Source organism: Brassica napus, chromosome A6 (genome assembly GCF_020379485.1).
Source record: "Brassica napus cultivar Da-Ae chromosome A6, Da-Ae, whole genome shotgun sequence".
Taxonomy (NCBI): domain Eukaryota; kingdom Viridiplantae; phylum Streptophyta; class Magnoliopsida; order Brassicales; family Brassicaceae; genus Brassica; species Brassica napus.
Window position 1 is genome coordinate 25,346,044 of NC_063439.1, and position 14,645 is coordinate 25,360,688.

At 30.8% G+C, this 14,645-nt stretch overlaps 2 protein-coding genes and 1 non-coding gene across 3 annotated transcripts; 1 reads left to right on the forward strand and 2 right to left on the reverse strand.

Moving 5' to 3' along the window:
* The first annotated feature begins 45 nt into the window (after window positions 1-45).
* LOC106352458 (glycosyl hydrolase 5 family protein-like) lies at window positions 46-2,984 on the forward strand. Its single transcript, XM_048781206.1, has 3 exons — window positions 46-688; window positions 1,058-1,823; window positions 2,223-2,984. The coding sequence occupies exons 1-3, from the start codon at window positions 278-280 to the stop codon at window positions 2,723-2,725; spliced, it is 1,680 nt and encodes a 559-aa protein (XP_048637163.1). The 5' UTR covers window positions 46-277; the 3' UTR covers window positions 2,726-2,984.
* Window positions 2,985-3,649: 665 nt separating this feature from the next.
* On the reverse strand, window positions 3,650-3,795 carry LOC125576014. Its single transcript, XR_007314550.1, has one exon. It is a non-coding gene; the product is annotated as a small nucleolar RNA snoR137 (small nucleolar RNA).
* Window positions 3,796-5,483: 1,688 nt separating this feature from the next.
* Window positions 5,484-13,072, reverse strand: LOC106407067 (protein terminal ear1 homolog). Its single transcript, XM_048781207.1, has 5 exons — window positions 12,243-13,072; window positions 11,509-12,016; window positions 6,230-6,373; window positions 5,996-6,137; window positions 5,484-5,875 (listed from the first exon to the last, which is right to left on the reverse strand). Exons 1-5 carry the CDS (start codon window positions 12,967-12,969, stop codon window positions 5,615-5,617), a joined length of 1,782 nt encoding a protein of 593 aa, XP_048637164.1. The 5' UTR covers window positions 12,970-13,072; the 3' UTR covers window positions 5,484-5,614.
* Window positions 13,073-14,645: the final 1,573 nt, after the last annotated feature.

Genomic DNA, 14,645 nt, shown 5'->3' on the forward strand with positions numbered 1-14,645 from the left:
CCCCAAACAAACAAACAAACAATTTATCCTACAAAATATGAAATTTCAAAGATTCATCACTCTCTTTATTAAAAGAAGAATAATCATAGGCATAGCTAGACTTTAGACAAAGCTTAATAAGAAAAACATTAAAAAAAAAGACACAATCAAATATAAACTAATCACATGACCATTCCACTTATTACAAAACTAATAATAATAAACTGGAAGTTGTCTGAACAACAGCATATATATACATGTTGGCTGTAAAAGGAGGTTAAATGAAACAGAGGGACCAATGGAAAGATTCTTCTTCCTCTCTCTCTTTCTTCTTCTTCTTCCTCTGTTCTTCATCATCAACATCACTTTCGCCTTCCCTCTCTCCACCGACTCACGCTGGATCGTCGACGACGGCAACAAAGGACGGCGAGTGAAGCTCACGTGCGTCAACTGGCCGTCGCATCTTGAAACTGCGGTGGCGGAAGGTTTAAGCAAGCAGCCTTTGGATTCGATCGGGGCCAAGATCGTTTCAATGGGGTTCAACTGCGTTAGATTGACTTGGCCTCTCTACTTAGCAACCGATGAATCCTTCTCTGGGATTATGACTGTGAGGCAATCTCTTCGCAAGCTTGGTCTTCTTGAAGCTATCTCTGGTTTTCAAGCTAATAATCCATACATTCTTGATCTTCCTCTCATCAAAGCTTTTCAGGTAATAACTAATAAATCAATTTTTCTCAGGAAAGTTTTTTGACCCTTTATTCATAATACATTTTCAGAAAGGGTTGACTTTTTATCCTTCTTGATCCAAGAATAGTATGGAGGTCAGAGATAAGAATAGTACTTTTTCTTTGAGACTTGTCTTGCAAGAAAGATCTTGTCTGAAACCTATCTCTAAGTTTCAATATTTTAATGTCTGCTTAGTCTTCTCTTCAATATTTTTCTGATTACTGTTGGGTTTAGCTTGCTTATATCCTTCCTTGCCTGATTATATTAGAAGAAAAACATAATAATCAATTAGGGTTTCTGGATTAAGAAAAATGAGAGTTTTGTTGTTGTTGTTGTTGTTGTTCTGAAACAGGAAGTGGTTTCTTCTCTTGGAAAGCATAGATTAATGGTGATCTTAGACAATCACATAAGCCAACCTGGTTGGTGTTGCAATGACAATGATGGAAACGGTTTTTTTGGCGATAAACATTTAAACCCTCAGCTTTGGATCAGAGGACTAAAGAGAATGGCAACAATGTTTGCTAATGTTTCATCAAATGTGGTTGGTATGAGTTTAAGGAATGAGCTTAGAGGTCCAAAACAGAACATCAAAGACTGGTACAAGTACATGAGAGAAGGCGCTGAAGCAGTCCACTCTGTGAATCCGAACATTCTTGTCATCGTCTCCGGTTTAAACTACGAGACTGACTTATCCTTTCTCCGAGACAAACCGTTTGAAGTAACCTTCAGGAGGAAACTAGTGTTTGAGATCCATTGGTATGGGTTTTGGAGTTCTTGGGAAGGAGATAACTTGAACAAGATTTGCGGGAGAGAAACCGAAAACATCATGAAAATGTCAGGGTTTCTACTAGAGAAAGGGTTTCCATTGTTTGTGAGCGAGTTTGGGATTGATCAAAGAGGAAACAATGTGAATGACAATAGGTTTCTGAGTTGTTTTATGGCTGTAGCAGCGGATCTTGACCTAGATTGGGCGTTATGGACTCTTGCAGGAAGCTATTATGTAAGAGAGAAAACTATTGGATATGATGAAACGTATGGAGTTTTGGATTGGAGTTGGTCAAGCATAAGAAACTCAACAATTTTGCAGATGATTTCTTCTATACAGTCTCCTTTTAGAGGTTACACACCTAGGCATTGTAGCTCTTATACATTTACATTTTTTACGCTAGCTATAAAAAATACAATTTAGATATTATATTACATGTTTACATCCATACAAAACTAAGTTGGTCTTAAAAATTTTGTTATAAATTAATGTACATGAAAGTATGAAACCAATGGAGTATATTTTTTTTTTTTCATAGGCATTAGAGTTGTAGATTTGTTTATTTAAAAGTATAGAAAATAGTTAGTTTCAAAAAAAAAAGTATAGAAAATAGTGGCTACTTGCTACATGTTTCTTGATTTTTACACCAGTGATAAAAAAAAATACATATAAAACTAAGTTTAGTTTAGAAACTTTGTTACACTTATGCTTTTAATTGTGTCATTAATCAAACAACTTTTGCAATATTCAGGACCAGGTCTAATGGAAACACACCCCAAGAAAATAATATTTCATCCTTCAACTGGACTGTGCATCGTGAGGAAGTCATTGTTTCAACTTAAGCTAGGTTCTTGCGATCGATCAGAAAGCTTTAGACTTTCTTCTCAACGAGTCTTGTCACTAGCAGAAGAAAAAATCTTGTGCTTAAAAGCTTATGAGAGAGGAAAGTCGGTGAAGCTGCGTCTGTATTTCTCAGAATCTTATTGTTCACGATGGAAACTTTTGTCTGAGTCAAAGATGCAGCTCTCGTCGATAACAAAGAACGGAGAATCAGTTTGTCTGGATGTGGATTCGGATAGTAACAACATTGTGACGAAAAGCTGCAAATGTTTAGAAGGAGATGCGAGTTGTGATCCAAAAAGCCAGTGGTTTAAGGTTGTTACTAGCACGAGAAGTCGGGTTAGAGCAAACCCGTTTCTTCAAGTTAGTCAACACTCGAAGACATTTCTTCAGGAACCTTTATCAGTCTTATAAGGTATTCAAGGAAAAGTTCAAATAGCTTTTAACAAGATCGTACACACGTACCTACCGCAGTGCTGATTGCAATTCTTGATTTGCATAACATTTGATAAATATTGCACATAATAACACTGTACATTTTGAAGACAGTGATTAGCAGAGATGCGATCTATCATCAGTGACAATAACGAGTCTTAATAAGACAATTCTGCGTAATTTTTCGTCAGTTTTTTCTTTGAATTTTCGAAAACATAATATATTGCTTTTAAAGGTATTTAGTTTTTGTTTCTTAAAGATACGTGAACACGACGTTTGCTTGTAGTACATGTAAAGTTATGATATGGGATTGTTAACGGGAACTGAATGTGTTTGTTAGGCAGTGCAAAATAAGCTAGAAGAGTGAAGCTACAAATGCACAGATCTCATATAGATTTACACTCATAACGAAAGGGTTTCAATATATGCTTTATAACCAGATAAATCTTATTTTTATTTTTTGTCAACCAACCAGATAAATCTTATTAAAATTAGGTTTTGTTTAGGTTGGAATATATGTTTTTATATTGGAGAAATATGTGCACTTAAATTTTAAGTTGGATTAAAAACGAAATCTGTTTGAAACCGGTCACTTTTGAACAGCACTTAATGCGAAGCCATCAGGCCTTTTAACTAATACTGGGCCTCAATTAACAACTTGGGCTTATGAAAGGGCACTGAATATTCCAAATTCTCAATTCACACTGAAGTCCCAATTTTTATTTTAAACTAAACCATCATTATCTTGTTCCGACATTGATCTGAATATCAAATACAAACTCGGTCGTGAAAAAAAGAAAAACAAGTTTAGCGATTCAAAAGTCAGTGATTAAGGACAAAACAATAAGAGTACTATCACAAAAAGCAAGGTAGAAAGATGGGATAAGTTGGTAATAAAATAAGGAATATACCAGAAGACAGGTAACACTGTGAACATTGAAGAGAAAAACACAGAGCTGTTTAATTCTGGCCAAATTGATCTTTGCTCCGGAAACTTGAACATCTCTCACTTTTTTATAATCTAAGAGAGTTCACCATTATGAAGCAAATCCTTATCCCCAAACCCAATCAATTTCCAAAAATTAAATAATTTAAAATTCGAAATTTCTCAAAACGATAAATCGATGGCGAATTTGGAATATAAGCCAACGGAATCGAGGTTTGTTAATTCGAACGAATCCGAATAACACATCCCTATCGATCGAATTGAAGGGTTTTGAATGTACGCTTCCCAACACGAAGAGCGCAACGCCTTTCGAAAGCGAGCGAGTGATTCTCAATTACCACAAAAATAAAAACCCAAATAAAATTATTGAAAGAGGAAGAAGGCGCCATGACTAGGACTTGAAAGATTAGGGTTCATAGAGGATCTTGCTCTTATAGCGAGAGAGAGAGAGAGATTAGGGTAATGTCGTTAATGGGCCTTATCATTATAGGCCCATATTGTTAAAAGGATTATATTCAATTTGGATTTTCTTGTGGGCCGCCTTTATCATATTACTAGTGCATTTGAGAGAGCAGAAATGAAAAAAAAAGACAATTCATTAGGTGAACATGGATTACAAACAAAAATATATTTTCTTAAATTAAAATTTTACTTATGATTGATAGATTTTTCTTTGTAATTGTGAAATCCACTGGAAATATCTCTTATGACCTTGAATTTCAATTTATATCATTAGATTGTTAACATATGTTTAAACGACAAGGCCATGTCAAAGTCCTCAATCCTGGTTGACCTTGGCTAGTCTTTTTTGGAACATCCTTTTGTGTTTTTTTCCAGAAAATAAATGAATTTGTGTAGTTGGATTTGGTATAACATTTGTACCAACCAAACACACAGAGAAGTTAAAATGATCTTCAATTCTAAGTGGATGGATTTTAAAAAAATTTACAGACCCAATAAATCTAAAATTTTGGATAGCATTGTTCTTTTTCGTCACTCTAAAAAGGCTTTAAAATAAAATAAAAACTAGCAAATATACATCAGAAGGTTACAACTTACAAGTTGTAGTCAACGATCCCTATCAACTCTGCCATGAATAATACGAACGGTGAAGATATCACCACGTGTCGAAACCCCACGAACCAGAGGGAAATACAGATTGTGATCATCACTAGCACAGAGTTATCTGCTGTCCCTTTCAGCAGGTCACTGAATAAGACAGCTATAAACGCTAGAACAAAGACTGGTATCTTTGCCTGAAAAGGGATTCTAACCCTAGGTCAACCATTTCTAGTTTACCACCCATTTTCCACCTTATCATTTAATAATAATGAATTTTAATGACATAATATTATTAATTTCTTAATCATTTGTCCTACAAGAAACAATAGGCTTATGAAGTTTAACATCATTTGATATATAACCATGAATTCATTTTATAAAATAAATATCAACAAATAGGTTGTGTTATGGACATATTCTCAGTTGTAACCAAACAAAAAATTAGAGTGTTTGAAAACAACATGTTGTAATTGTTATTATTAGCTTGGATGACATCATTTGATGCAATTCTTAAATTTAATAAAATTTAGTCATATTATGCCATCCTACATCACACTATCCAAGAGAGAAAATATGACTACAAAATATAGACGATTCCGCATGCAAAAAGTTTTAGAAAAATAACAAGTTGGAATTCATTGTTACTTTGCTCATTCAGACATTCACCCAAACTATCACTTTTCAGAACTTTGCTTGATAAGTAAATCGCGTCGAAAATATAATTTAGAATGAGACAACATAACACGCATAAAACATAAACAACATGATTTGTCTAATTACACTTCATATATTTATGGTTTACATTACAAACAACTTCTAGAAAGATGTCGCTCCTACCACCGTGAAACTCCGTCCACCATCTATGTTATTGCGGATAATCCATCTTCCTGACTGTTATCATTGTCACTACCGCAACATGATCCACCCACAGAGTGATCTGGACCGTCAATAGGCTCGAGATGATGAATATTATTGAGCCCGGTGCAGTCGTTTATGTTGATAGAAACAGGTTCCGTTAACTGCTTCCCGTCTCGTGGAGGCGAAAAAACCACCGGAAGGTACAGTTCGGCCTCGCACGGAAACTTTGAGCTCCTGAAGTGTTCCTTTAGATCCTCCAAACCCTGTTTTTGGACGAAAAAAGTAACAAAATAATCATATTGTGACACCCAATTATCATAGACATTAAAAATTTTAGCTTATACTTTGGTAAGCGATTTCAAAACACTAATGTCTATGTCTACCTGAACTCTCGCATATGTGATTTGGCAAATCTTATGCGAATTAAAAATCTCCCAACGCTGGAGATGAAACGCCTTGTAAAGCCTCCAAGCTGCCTCCGGAGATGTCATGTTCACAAATCCATAACCAACATTGCACTTGTTGCTAATATCAAAGCCAAAAAAAAGGAGTTATGATTTTAGTTATATGTAATAGTAGTAATACTATATAGTCAATAAAGCCCGGTGTTTGATTACTTGAAATCCATCGGGAGATACACGAAATCATAAGAAGAAATTGGCTGATCATGATGAGCTTTGTGTTCGTCCCTCTCCTCCTCGGTGATAGCTTCGTTGATGTGAATGCAGTGATTATCCAGCATATTCAACAGCAGCTTTTGACTATACAAAACCAAAAAACACTAACTATAAAATTAAATTGGAATCTCATATAAACAAAACCTATAGGAATCTGAAATATAAGAGCATCCAGGAAAAACGTTAGCCGACTAATTGTAATATCAAACACGAAGATAATTAAAAGCTTGAATTGATGGAACATAGCGTAAGAGCATTTTATCTAGAATATAAATCTTTAAATATATATAAACAGCATCTTAACACACGAATCCATGTGAATATTTTAATAAAAAGACTAGGTAATAATCCGCGCCTTGCGCGGGATGTAATTATTAGTTTCGTTATTTTTAATAAAAAGACATTAAATCTGTTTTATCTGGATATTAGTTTGGTTTTAAGTTTTTTTTTTTGATGTTTAATGTTCTAAAATATAACTATTATTTTAAATTAATATTTATTTTAGTTTATTCAGTTAAAATGTTTGATTTTTTGGTTTTTTCCGGTAAAACTAAAAATTAATATTATTGGTTTATTTTCATGTTATGAATTTTAAACAGTCGTCATGTCGAACCAATAGTTTCATATTATAGTTTCTAAACAGATAAATAGTTTGAAAAAAAAAATTATTAAGACAAATCATTTCACTACAATTTGGTCGGTAGTGAAAGAAGCATTAAAAAAAAATATTTCAACTTTCAAAAAAATTAGATACTTCAGTTGCGGTGAATACTTAGTTACAATATGCTCACATCAAGGTGCACATGTATGTGTATGTAAAAAGTATATAAAAATAATTGACAAATATATAAAGATATAGTTAATTAATATTAAATAACATTTTTGTTCAGAATAATACATGAAAGATAAAATTAAAATTAGTTTAAAATAAAAAAGGCCTTGACATTAGTCAACTTTTTCATATAAATAAAATAAAATTGTATCTTTAAGTAGGGGTGGACACAGATCGAATATCTGGGTATTTGGAAGCATTCATGTCGATTCGATCTTTAGCCACCTAGATATTCGGTGACTCGGATATGCGAAATGTTTTAGAATTTTAAAGAATATCCGATTTGATCCGTAAATAAAATAAAATTTTAAAAATAATTGAAAATTTTAATAATAACATTTTATTACAAAAATAAAACATTATTTAACTTTTTAAATTCTAGTACCTAATATAATAAATTTAAATCATAAAAAATATTGTAAAACTGATATAAAGTATAATATATATAATGTATATATATAATTCTTTACATATATGTATATATATGCATATAACAGATCGAGTTAGATATATGTTCCTAAAAATATTGGTATTTGTGAATTGCTTTTTTTTTTATATTGTATTTTAGTATTTGATTTGTTTCGTAGAGTTTCGGATATCCAGATTTTTTGGTTCAAATCAAAACGGATAACGAATCAAATCAAAATTTATGAATATTTTGTGCTCAACTTTATCCATAAACAATAAAAATAATATATATATAGTTTGGTTTTTGATTCTTTATCTATTTTTATTTGAACCGAAAAATCAAGAGTTTTATTGGAACCATTATATGAGTTTTATATTAAAAAACGCAAAATACGTAGTGTGAACACATTTATGAATTTAGTGTGAACGCGTTAGCATATTTATTATCAAATCATTGTGAAGCTGCTACGTGTATATTATAGTGTGAATGCATTTATTGCAATGCTTATCTTTTAATATACTAGGGATTAACCCGGGCTACGCCCGAGATTTTTTATTTTTTTCTAATTTAAGCTGTTAAATCATTTATATTTAGGTTATGATATATATTTATATAAATGTTAAGATGCATGTCATAATTAAAATTTGTTTTTGAATTTTAACACGTTAAATTAACATATTTTTTACTATTTAAATTTTTTTTTAATTTTGTTGGCTATCTAGTTATCATATTTAGCAAAACTATATGTTGAGTGTTGGAATAAATGTTTTAGATATTTAATTAAACTGCAGAGTATTTTTGGATCGACCACATGCTCAACAATCGATTGATCCGTAAAAAGATGGTCGATCTCCTTGGCCAGGTAAGTACAATTTTAGCAAAAATATCTTTGATTTTCAAATATTAAGTATATAACTATTCTTTTGAATATTGTTTATGTAAATATTTTTTGTGATGTTTGAATTTGTGATGTTCGTATATTGATGATATTGATGTTTAACAATTTATTGTTTTCTGGAAATAGAAAATAATGATATATCAAAACGTATATAATACTTGTTAAATGATAGTATAATGTAAATTACATCCATTATTTGAAAATAACCATTTGTTGTTTTTATTTTTTTTTAAATCAGAAATTATTTTTATTTAAAAACATTATTCATATATAATATAATAGTTTAAGTTTGGAAGATTAATCTATATATATAAATTATGTATATTTTTAAAAAAATAATTTAAGATATTATATATTGAGTAACTGAATAAAAGCTGAATTTCTTATCTTGAAAATCAAATATTTATATTTTTGTCTTCACGTTATACTCACCAATCCATTATTGATATTTATATCTCTGTATGTTTTTTTAAAAAACTTAGTTTTAAGTAATAAACGAATTCATCACCTATAATGTTCTGTAAACTATATTTGAAAACTCTCTAAAATTATATTTTAAGCTTAATATTACAATTATTTAATTTAATTTATTTTAAGCATAATATATGCTAAACCAACTTAAATTATATTTACAATATGATCATCCTAAACCAGTTAATAAACCAAAAACAATACTAAACCAACATGAACCAATACCTGATTCGGCGAGGAAGGAAGTGTTTCGGGATAAACGCTTAAATGAATGTTAACAATATAATTATAGATTAGATTACTTTAAATTTGTAAGAATACTTTTGAGTCTATGAAAAGCAATTCAATTCTCATGAATAAGTTTGGCTTTTGGAAGTTGCGGGTTTTCCAACAATGAATCCACCTAATAAAAAGTTTGTTGTTATAAGAAATCACTTTCAAGGTCATTAAAGGTTTTTGGGACGGCAAGAGTTGATGGTGGAACCATTTTTTTGCTCGAGTGATTTGAAGCTTTCCTTGATAGTGTGAGGTTGATGTTGATGGAATAATGAGTTTTATAGGAACTTTCTTGATGTAAAACTATACATTTTTTTTTGTTTAATGTGGTATTTCCATTTTTATATAATTTACTACCATTTTAAGATAGATGTACATTTTAAGATAGATGCTTAAATCTTAATGTATTTTTTCTATTTTTTAAAATGTTTATTTCCATTTCTTATATGTTTTTTACGTAATATCTATATTTTATATTTTAAAATATATATTTAAATCTTAATGTACTTTTTCCATTTTTTCAAATTGTGTATTTACTTATATTATATATTTTACATTTTAAGATAGATGTTTAATGCTTAATGAACTTTTTCCATTCTTTTAAAAAAGTTGTGTATTTACTTATTATTATATAGATAATTCATATATTATATATTTAATGCTTAATGTTTATTTCCATTTCATGACTTTTTATTTACTTAATATCTCTATTTTAAATTTTAAGATAGATGTTTAAATCCTAATGTACGTTTTCCTTTTTTTTTAAATTGTATATTTCCATTTGTGATACTTTCTATTTACGTAATATCTATATTTTAAATTTTAAGATATATTTTTAAATCTTAATGTAATTTTCCATTTTTTAAATTGGGTATTTACTTATATTATATATTTACTTATGATTTATTTTTCTTTATATTGTGTATTTCTATTTCTTATACTTTCTATTTACTAATAATTTTATATTTTAAGATAGATTTACATTTTAAGATAGATATTTAAATACTAATGTACTTTTTCCATTTTTTTAAATTGTGTATTTCTTTTTCTTATACTTTCTATTTGGGTAATATCTATATTTTACATTTTAAGATAGATGTTTAAATCTTAATATACTTTTTCCATTGTTTTTAAGTTGTGTATTTCTTTTTCTTATACTTTATATTTACTTAATATCTATATTTTACATTTTAAGATAGATGTTTAATATTTAATGTACTCTTTCCATTTTTTTAAAAATTGTGCATTTACTTATTATTGTATATATTATTCGTATATTTATATATTTATAATATTTACTTATTATTTATTTTTCTATATATTGAGTATTTCTCTTTCTTATACTTTATATTTAGTTAATATCGATATTTTATATTTTAAGATAGATGTTTAAATCTTAATGTATTTTTCCATTTTTAATGTAAAACGGCAATGTTTAATAGAACAACTTGGACAAATAGTCAAATAGTTATATTTATGTTTTTTTCTTTTTTATATAAAATGGTAATGTTACATTATGAAGATAAGCCATTTTTTTTAGTGAAAATTGTAATCTTACATATGTTTAATGTAGTTTTTCCATTTTTTTTATGTTGTATGTTTACATATTATTGTTATTTTTAAATGTAAAATGGTAATCTTACATATGCTTAATGTAGTATTTCCATTTTTTATGTTGTATGTTTACATATTATTTATTATTTTCTAAATTATATATATAATGTTTTTTTTTACAAAATAGTAATGTTACATTATGGAGATAAACCGTCTTTTCTTTAGTGAAAAATGGTAATCTTACATATGTTTAATGTAGTTTTTCCATTTTTATGTTGTATGTTTACATATTATTTTTTTAAATAAAAATGTAAAATGGTAATCTTACATATGTTTAATGTAGTATTTCCATTTTTTATGTTGTATTTTTACATATATTTATTATTTTCAAAATTATATATAATGTTTTTTGTTTTTTTTTATAAAACGGTATTATTACATTATGAAGATAAGCCGTCTTTTTTTAAGTGAAAGATGGTAATCTTACATATTTTTAATATAGTTTTTCTATTTTTATGCTGTATGTTTACATATTATTTATAATTTTTGAAAATTGGTAATATTAAAATGTAAAACTATATTTTATGCCACGTGTCATCTTTCGGGAGAAGTTTTTTTGCTGATGTGGACGCTCTATGGAGCTTCAAAAGGTCCATTTTATTAGTATAGATAAGGGATTAGAAAGATCTAAAATCTTTAGCCGTCCTAAAATTTGGAAAATCGTCCAACTTTAAATCTATAAAATTTAAAATACGAATAATTAGATTATAAAGCCGAACCTGTACTTGTTTGGTATGTTCTTTATCATCAAAGTGGTACGTGGATCTCTGCAACTTGGATCATTCATTGTTTCTTCACTGATAAGAAACTGACTTAGTTCCATGCTCTTCATCTGCTTTTTCCTCCCCAACTTAGCCACGTTCTTGCTCTTTGTTTCAGGTTCTGCTTCATCATCGATGTCACACAACGAACGCATAGAAGCTTCAACAACATCCACTCCATTATTAGGGCTCACACTCTTGCTTTTACTATTGGTCAGAATAACAGACTGCTTCAAAGGAGGAGTCAATAAAACTGGTCGCGGCTGAAACGGTAACTGCGGTTGCCTAAATGGCGTGAACTTGTTCTTAAGCCCACCTGGTCGGCTAAATTCGATCACAACTTGCTTCCCATAAATTTCTTCACCATTCATTCGGTCAAACGCATTCACTGCATCTCTTACATCGTAAAACTCGATGAATCTTTGATGTTTCTTGTATGGTGTCTCTCTCAACTCTTTGATCGAACCTGGAGACAAAAATTCACAATATTATAAAGTGCTTCCGTATAACCAAACTGTCTTACATGGTCTACATTAAAAAAAAATCAAAAGCTAGTAAATGGCAAGATTATAATAATGTAAGTGAAAATGTTTCAGTCTTTGTAAAATGTTTTAACTCCTGACATATCCACAAATCGAGGAAACAAAACTAAAAAATCTAAGACATAGAAACATAACTAAAAAAACATATACCGTAAACTTGGAAAATCTGTCTGAGAGCAGTGGAAGAGACTTCGGGGTCTAGGTTAAATATCACCAACGTTCCTTGGTTACAACCACCGGGTACGGCGTTTGTATCCGGAACTACAAAGTGGGCCCACACTGGTCTACCAGAAACAAACCCACGCGCCGATGAAGAAGGTGACCTCCAAACGCTTCCACCTCCACTGCTGCTACCGAGCCTTTCTTGGTGTTGCATGTGTCTACCGCAAAACTCTCGAACAGCTCTTTTCGCGTCACGGAGATCGTAGAAATGGACGGTCACGACTCCTTCCGAGATTCTCTCCATCTGCACGCCACGCACGTCGCCGAACACCTCCAAGTCACGTCTCACCGTAGACTCGGTGACGTCACGCGGTACGTAGATCAGAGAAAGTGATCGCGTCGGCGAGTTCGACGGCGGAGATGGCCGTTGAACAGCTGAAAAACCGTTAAACCAGGGACGAGGTGGTGGTGGTGGTGGAGGTGGAGGATGAGGAGCAGGAGGAAACATCATCGGATGTGGTGGGATATTAAAGAACGTGAACATTCTTGGATCCGATGGAGATAGTCCGTACGACGGAGGAGGTGGAGGCAGCGGCGGCGGCGGGAGAGAAGTGTACGGAAAGTGAAAACGTGAAGACATAGGGTTTAGTGGTACGAACTCTTGAGCTCGAGGGTCTAGATTCCCGGCGAGAGGAAAAGCTCTAAAATTTTCCATTTGAATAGGTCTTTAATTATTTTCTTACGGGAGTAATAGTTTTCACCGGTGAACGTGAAAGTTTTCTTGATCGTGTGAGAGAGAGAGAGATACTGTAACGTCGGCTCTATCTCTTTACTCTACAGACATTAGACAAGACAGTGGAAGAGAACAAATGTTTATTTTGTTTTATTTCTTTATGTCTTTCCAATTTATAAGCGCATTTATGTTTCTCGAAAATGACTGTTGTGTTTTAAATAAATGGATTATATCATTTTGCTGAAGTTACCTTAGTATCCCTACTCACTTTTTGTAGGCTTGGGTTCTTGGTTTACGAGGCAGGAATACTGAGTACCTGGGTTAATCCTTTGTGAATTGTTTTTAAAAAAAAAAATTTGAAACTGTGAATAGAAAAACTTGCAGTGAAGGAAAAACCAACGTAAAAAATAAATCATGGACCATTTTTTCTTTTTTGATATATATGTAAGTTATTTACAACTTCTAATCTGTAGAACATTTGAGAACGGCAATAGTTAGCTAGAGTCGTAACCTTTGTTACATAATTTTAGCAAATAGTCTTAAATGGCAATTCTACAAACACACACACTCATCAAACAAATTGAAGATAGCTTATCGATATTTGTTTGACCAAAAAAAAAGCCAATCGATATTTGTGATAAGTAGCATATGTAACTCTTTTAAGTCTTTGAGGGTACGTTTAGCGATTATGGGTTACATTACACATTTATTCACAAGACATAAAACTAAAATGCATATTGCTTATTATAATAAAACAAAAAGGTTTAATGATAGATGATCAAGGATTTAAAAGCAATCATTTTGTGTGTTTTAACAAATAATTTTTGTTTTATGTTAGAAAGCCTTTTTTCAAAAAAGAAAAAATGTTTGTTTTATGCGGATATTGGTATGGTGAAGAAAGTGTTGTTAAACACGAAGTAGTGACCAAACACACGTGCATGAAAATCTCGGTTCGAGAAGAAGACTCCTCAAACCAACGACCAAAACCATAATCTTGATTCTTGTCCTTCGTTTATATTACCAGGTAAAAAAATTACTAAAGTAATACAACTTCTTGCTTACCACGTTTGCTTCAGTTTATTTTTCTTATTTGTTGTACAAATATGATTCTTCTTGGCAACCGTACAATGTCAAAGACTCAAACCAAGTTATGGTCAAAATATAAGAAAAATCGTTTTGTGACATTGCTATGGAATCTCTTTTAGGCATCACTATTCTTTGATTGTTTTCTTTCTTTCCATAATTCTAAATCTTCTTACTTTATCATTGTTAATCGACATGTATATATTTATTTCGGAATTGAACCAAAAACTCGGTTATAGTTTACTTTTAGTTTTACAATAAACGAAATTGATTTATCCAAACTGAAATTCAAAACCAAACCCACAAAACCCTATAGTAAAAAAAAAAAAATCCAACCCTGTTGTTATTTTAAATTTACAATATGTGATCATTTTTAATTCTCATTTTAGTTAGTAAGTGGACTATTATGTTTCTAAGAAATAATACACTGGTATATACTCCTCTGTTCCTGAACATCAATGTTTTTTTTTTGAAACATCCTACATTTAGGAACATAAGGAATACATGATTTTTTTAAGGCAATTCTCTCAAATAGACTTTTTAAGTTATTGTCACAAAAACAACACTCAAAAAAT

What these genes read in the sequence shown, in the direction of transcription:
- LOC106352458 (XM_048781206.1), top strand. Translation starts at nt 278, where the DNA reads ATGGAAAGATTCTTCTTCCTCTCTCTCTTTCTTCTTCTTCTTCCTCTG. An exon ending in CTCTCATCAAAGCTTTTCAG is followed by an intron (nt 689 to 1,057) that starts GTAATAACTAAT and finishes GTTCTGAAACAG; the next exon opens with GAAGTGGTTTCTTCTCTTGG. An exon ending in TATACAGTCTCCTTTTAGAG is followed by an intron (nt 1,824 to 2,222) that starts GTTACACACCTA and finishes TGCAATATTCAG; the next exon opens with GACCAGGTCTAATGGAAACA.
- LOC106407067 (XM_048781207.1), bottom strand. Translation starts at nt 12,969, where the DNA reads ATGGAAAATTTTAGAGCTTTTCCTCTCGCCGGGAATCTAGACCCTCGA. An exon ending in AACATACCAAACAAGTACAG is followed by an intron (nt 6,374 to 11,508) that starts GTTCGGCTTTAT and finishes GGTTTTGTATAG; the next exon opens with TCAAAAGCTGCTGTTGAATA. An exon ending in TATCTCCCGATGGATTTCAA is followed by an intron (nt 6,138 to 6,229) that starts GTAATCAAACAC and finishes CTTTGATATTAG; the next exon opens with CAACAAGTGCAATGTTGGTT.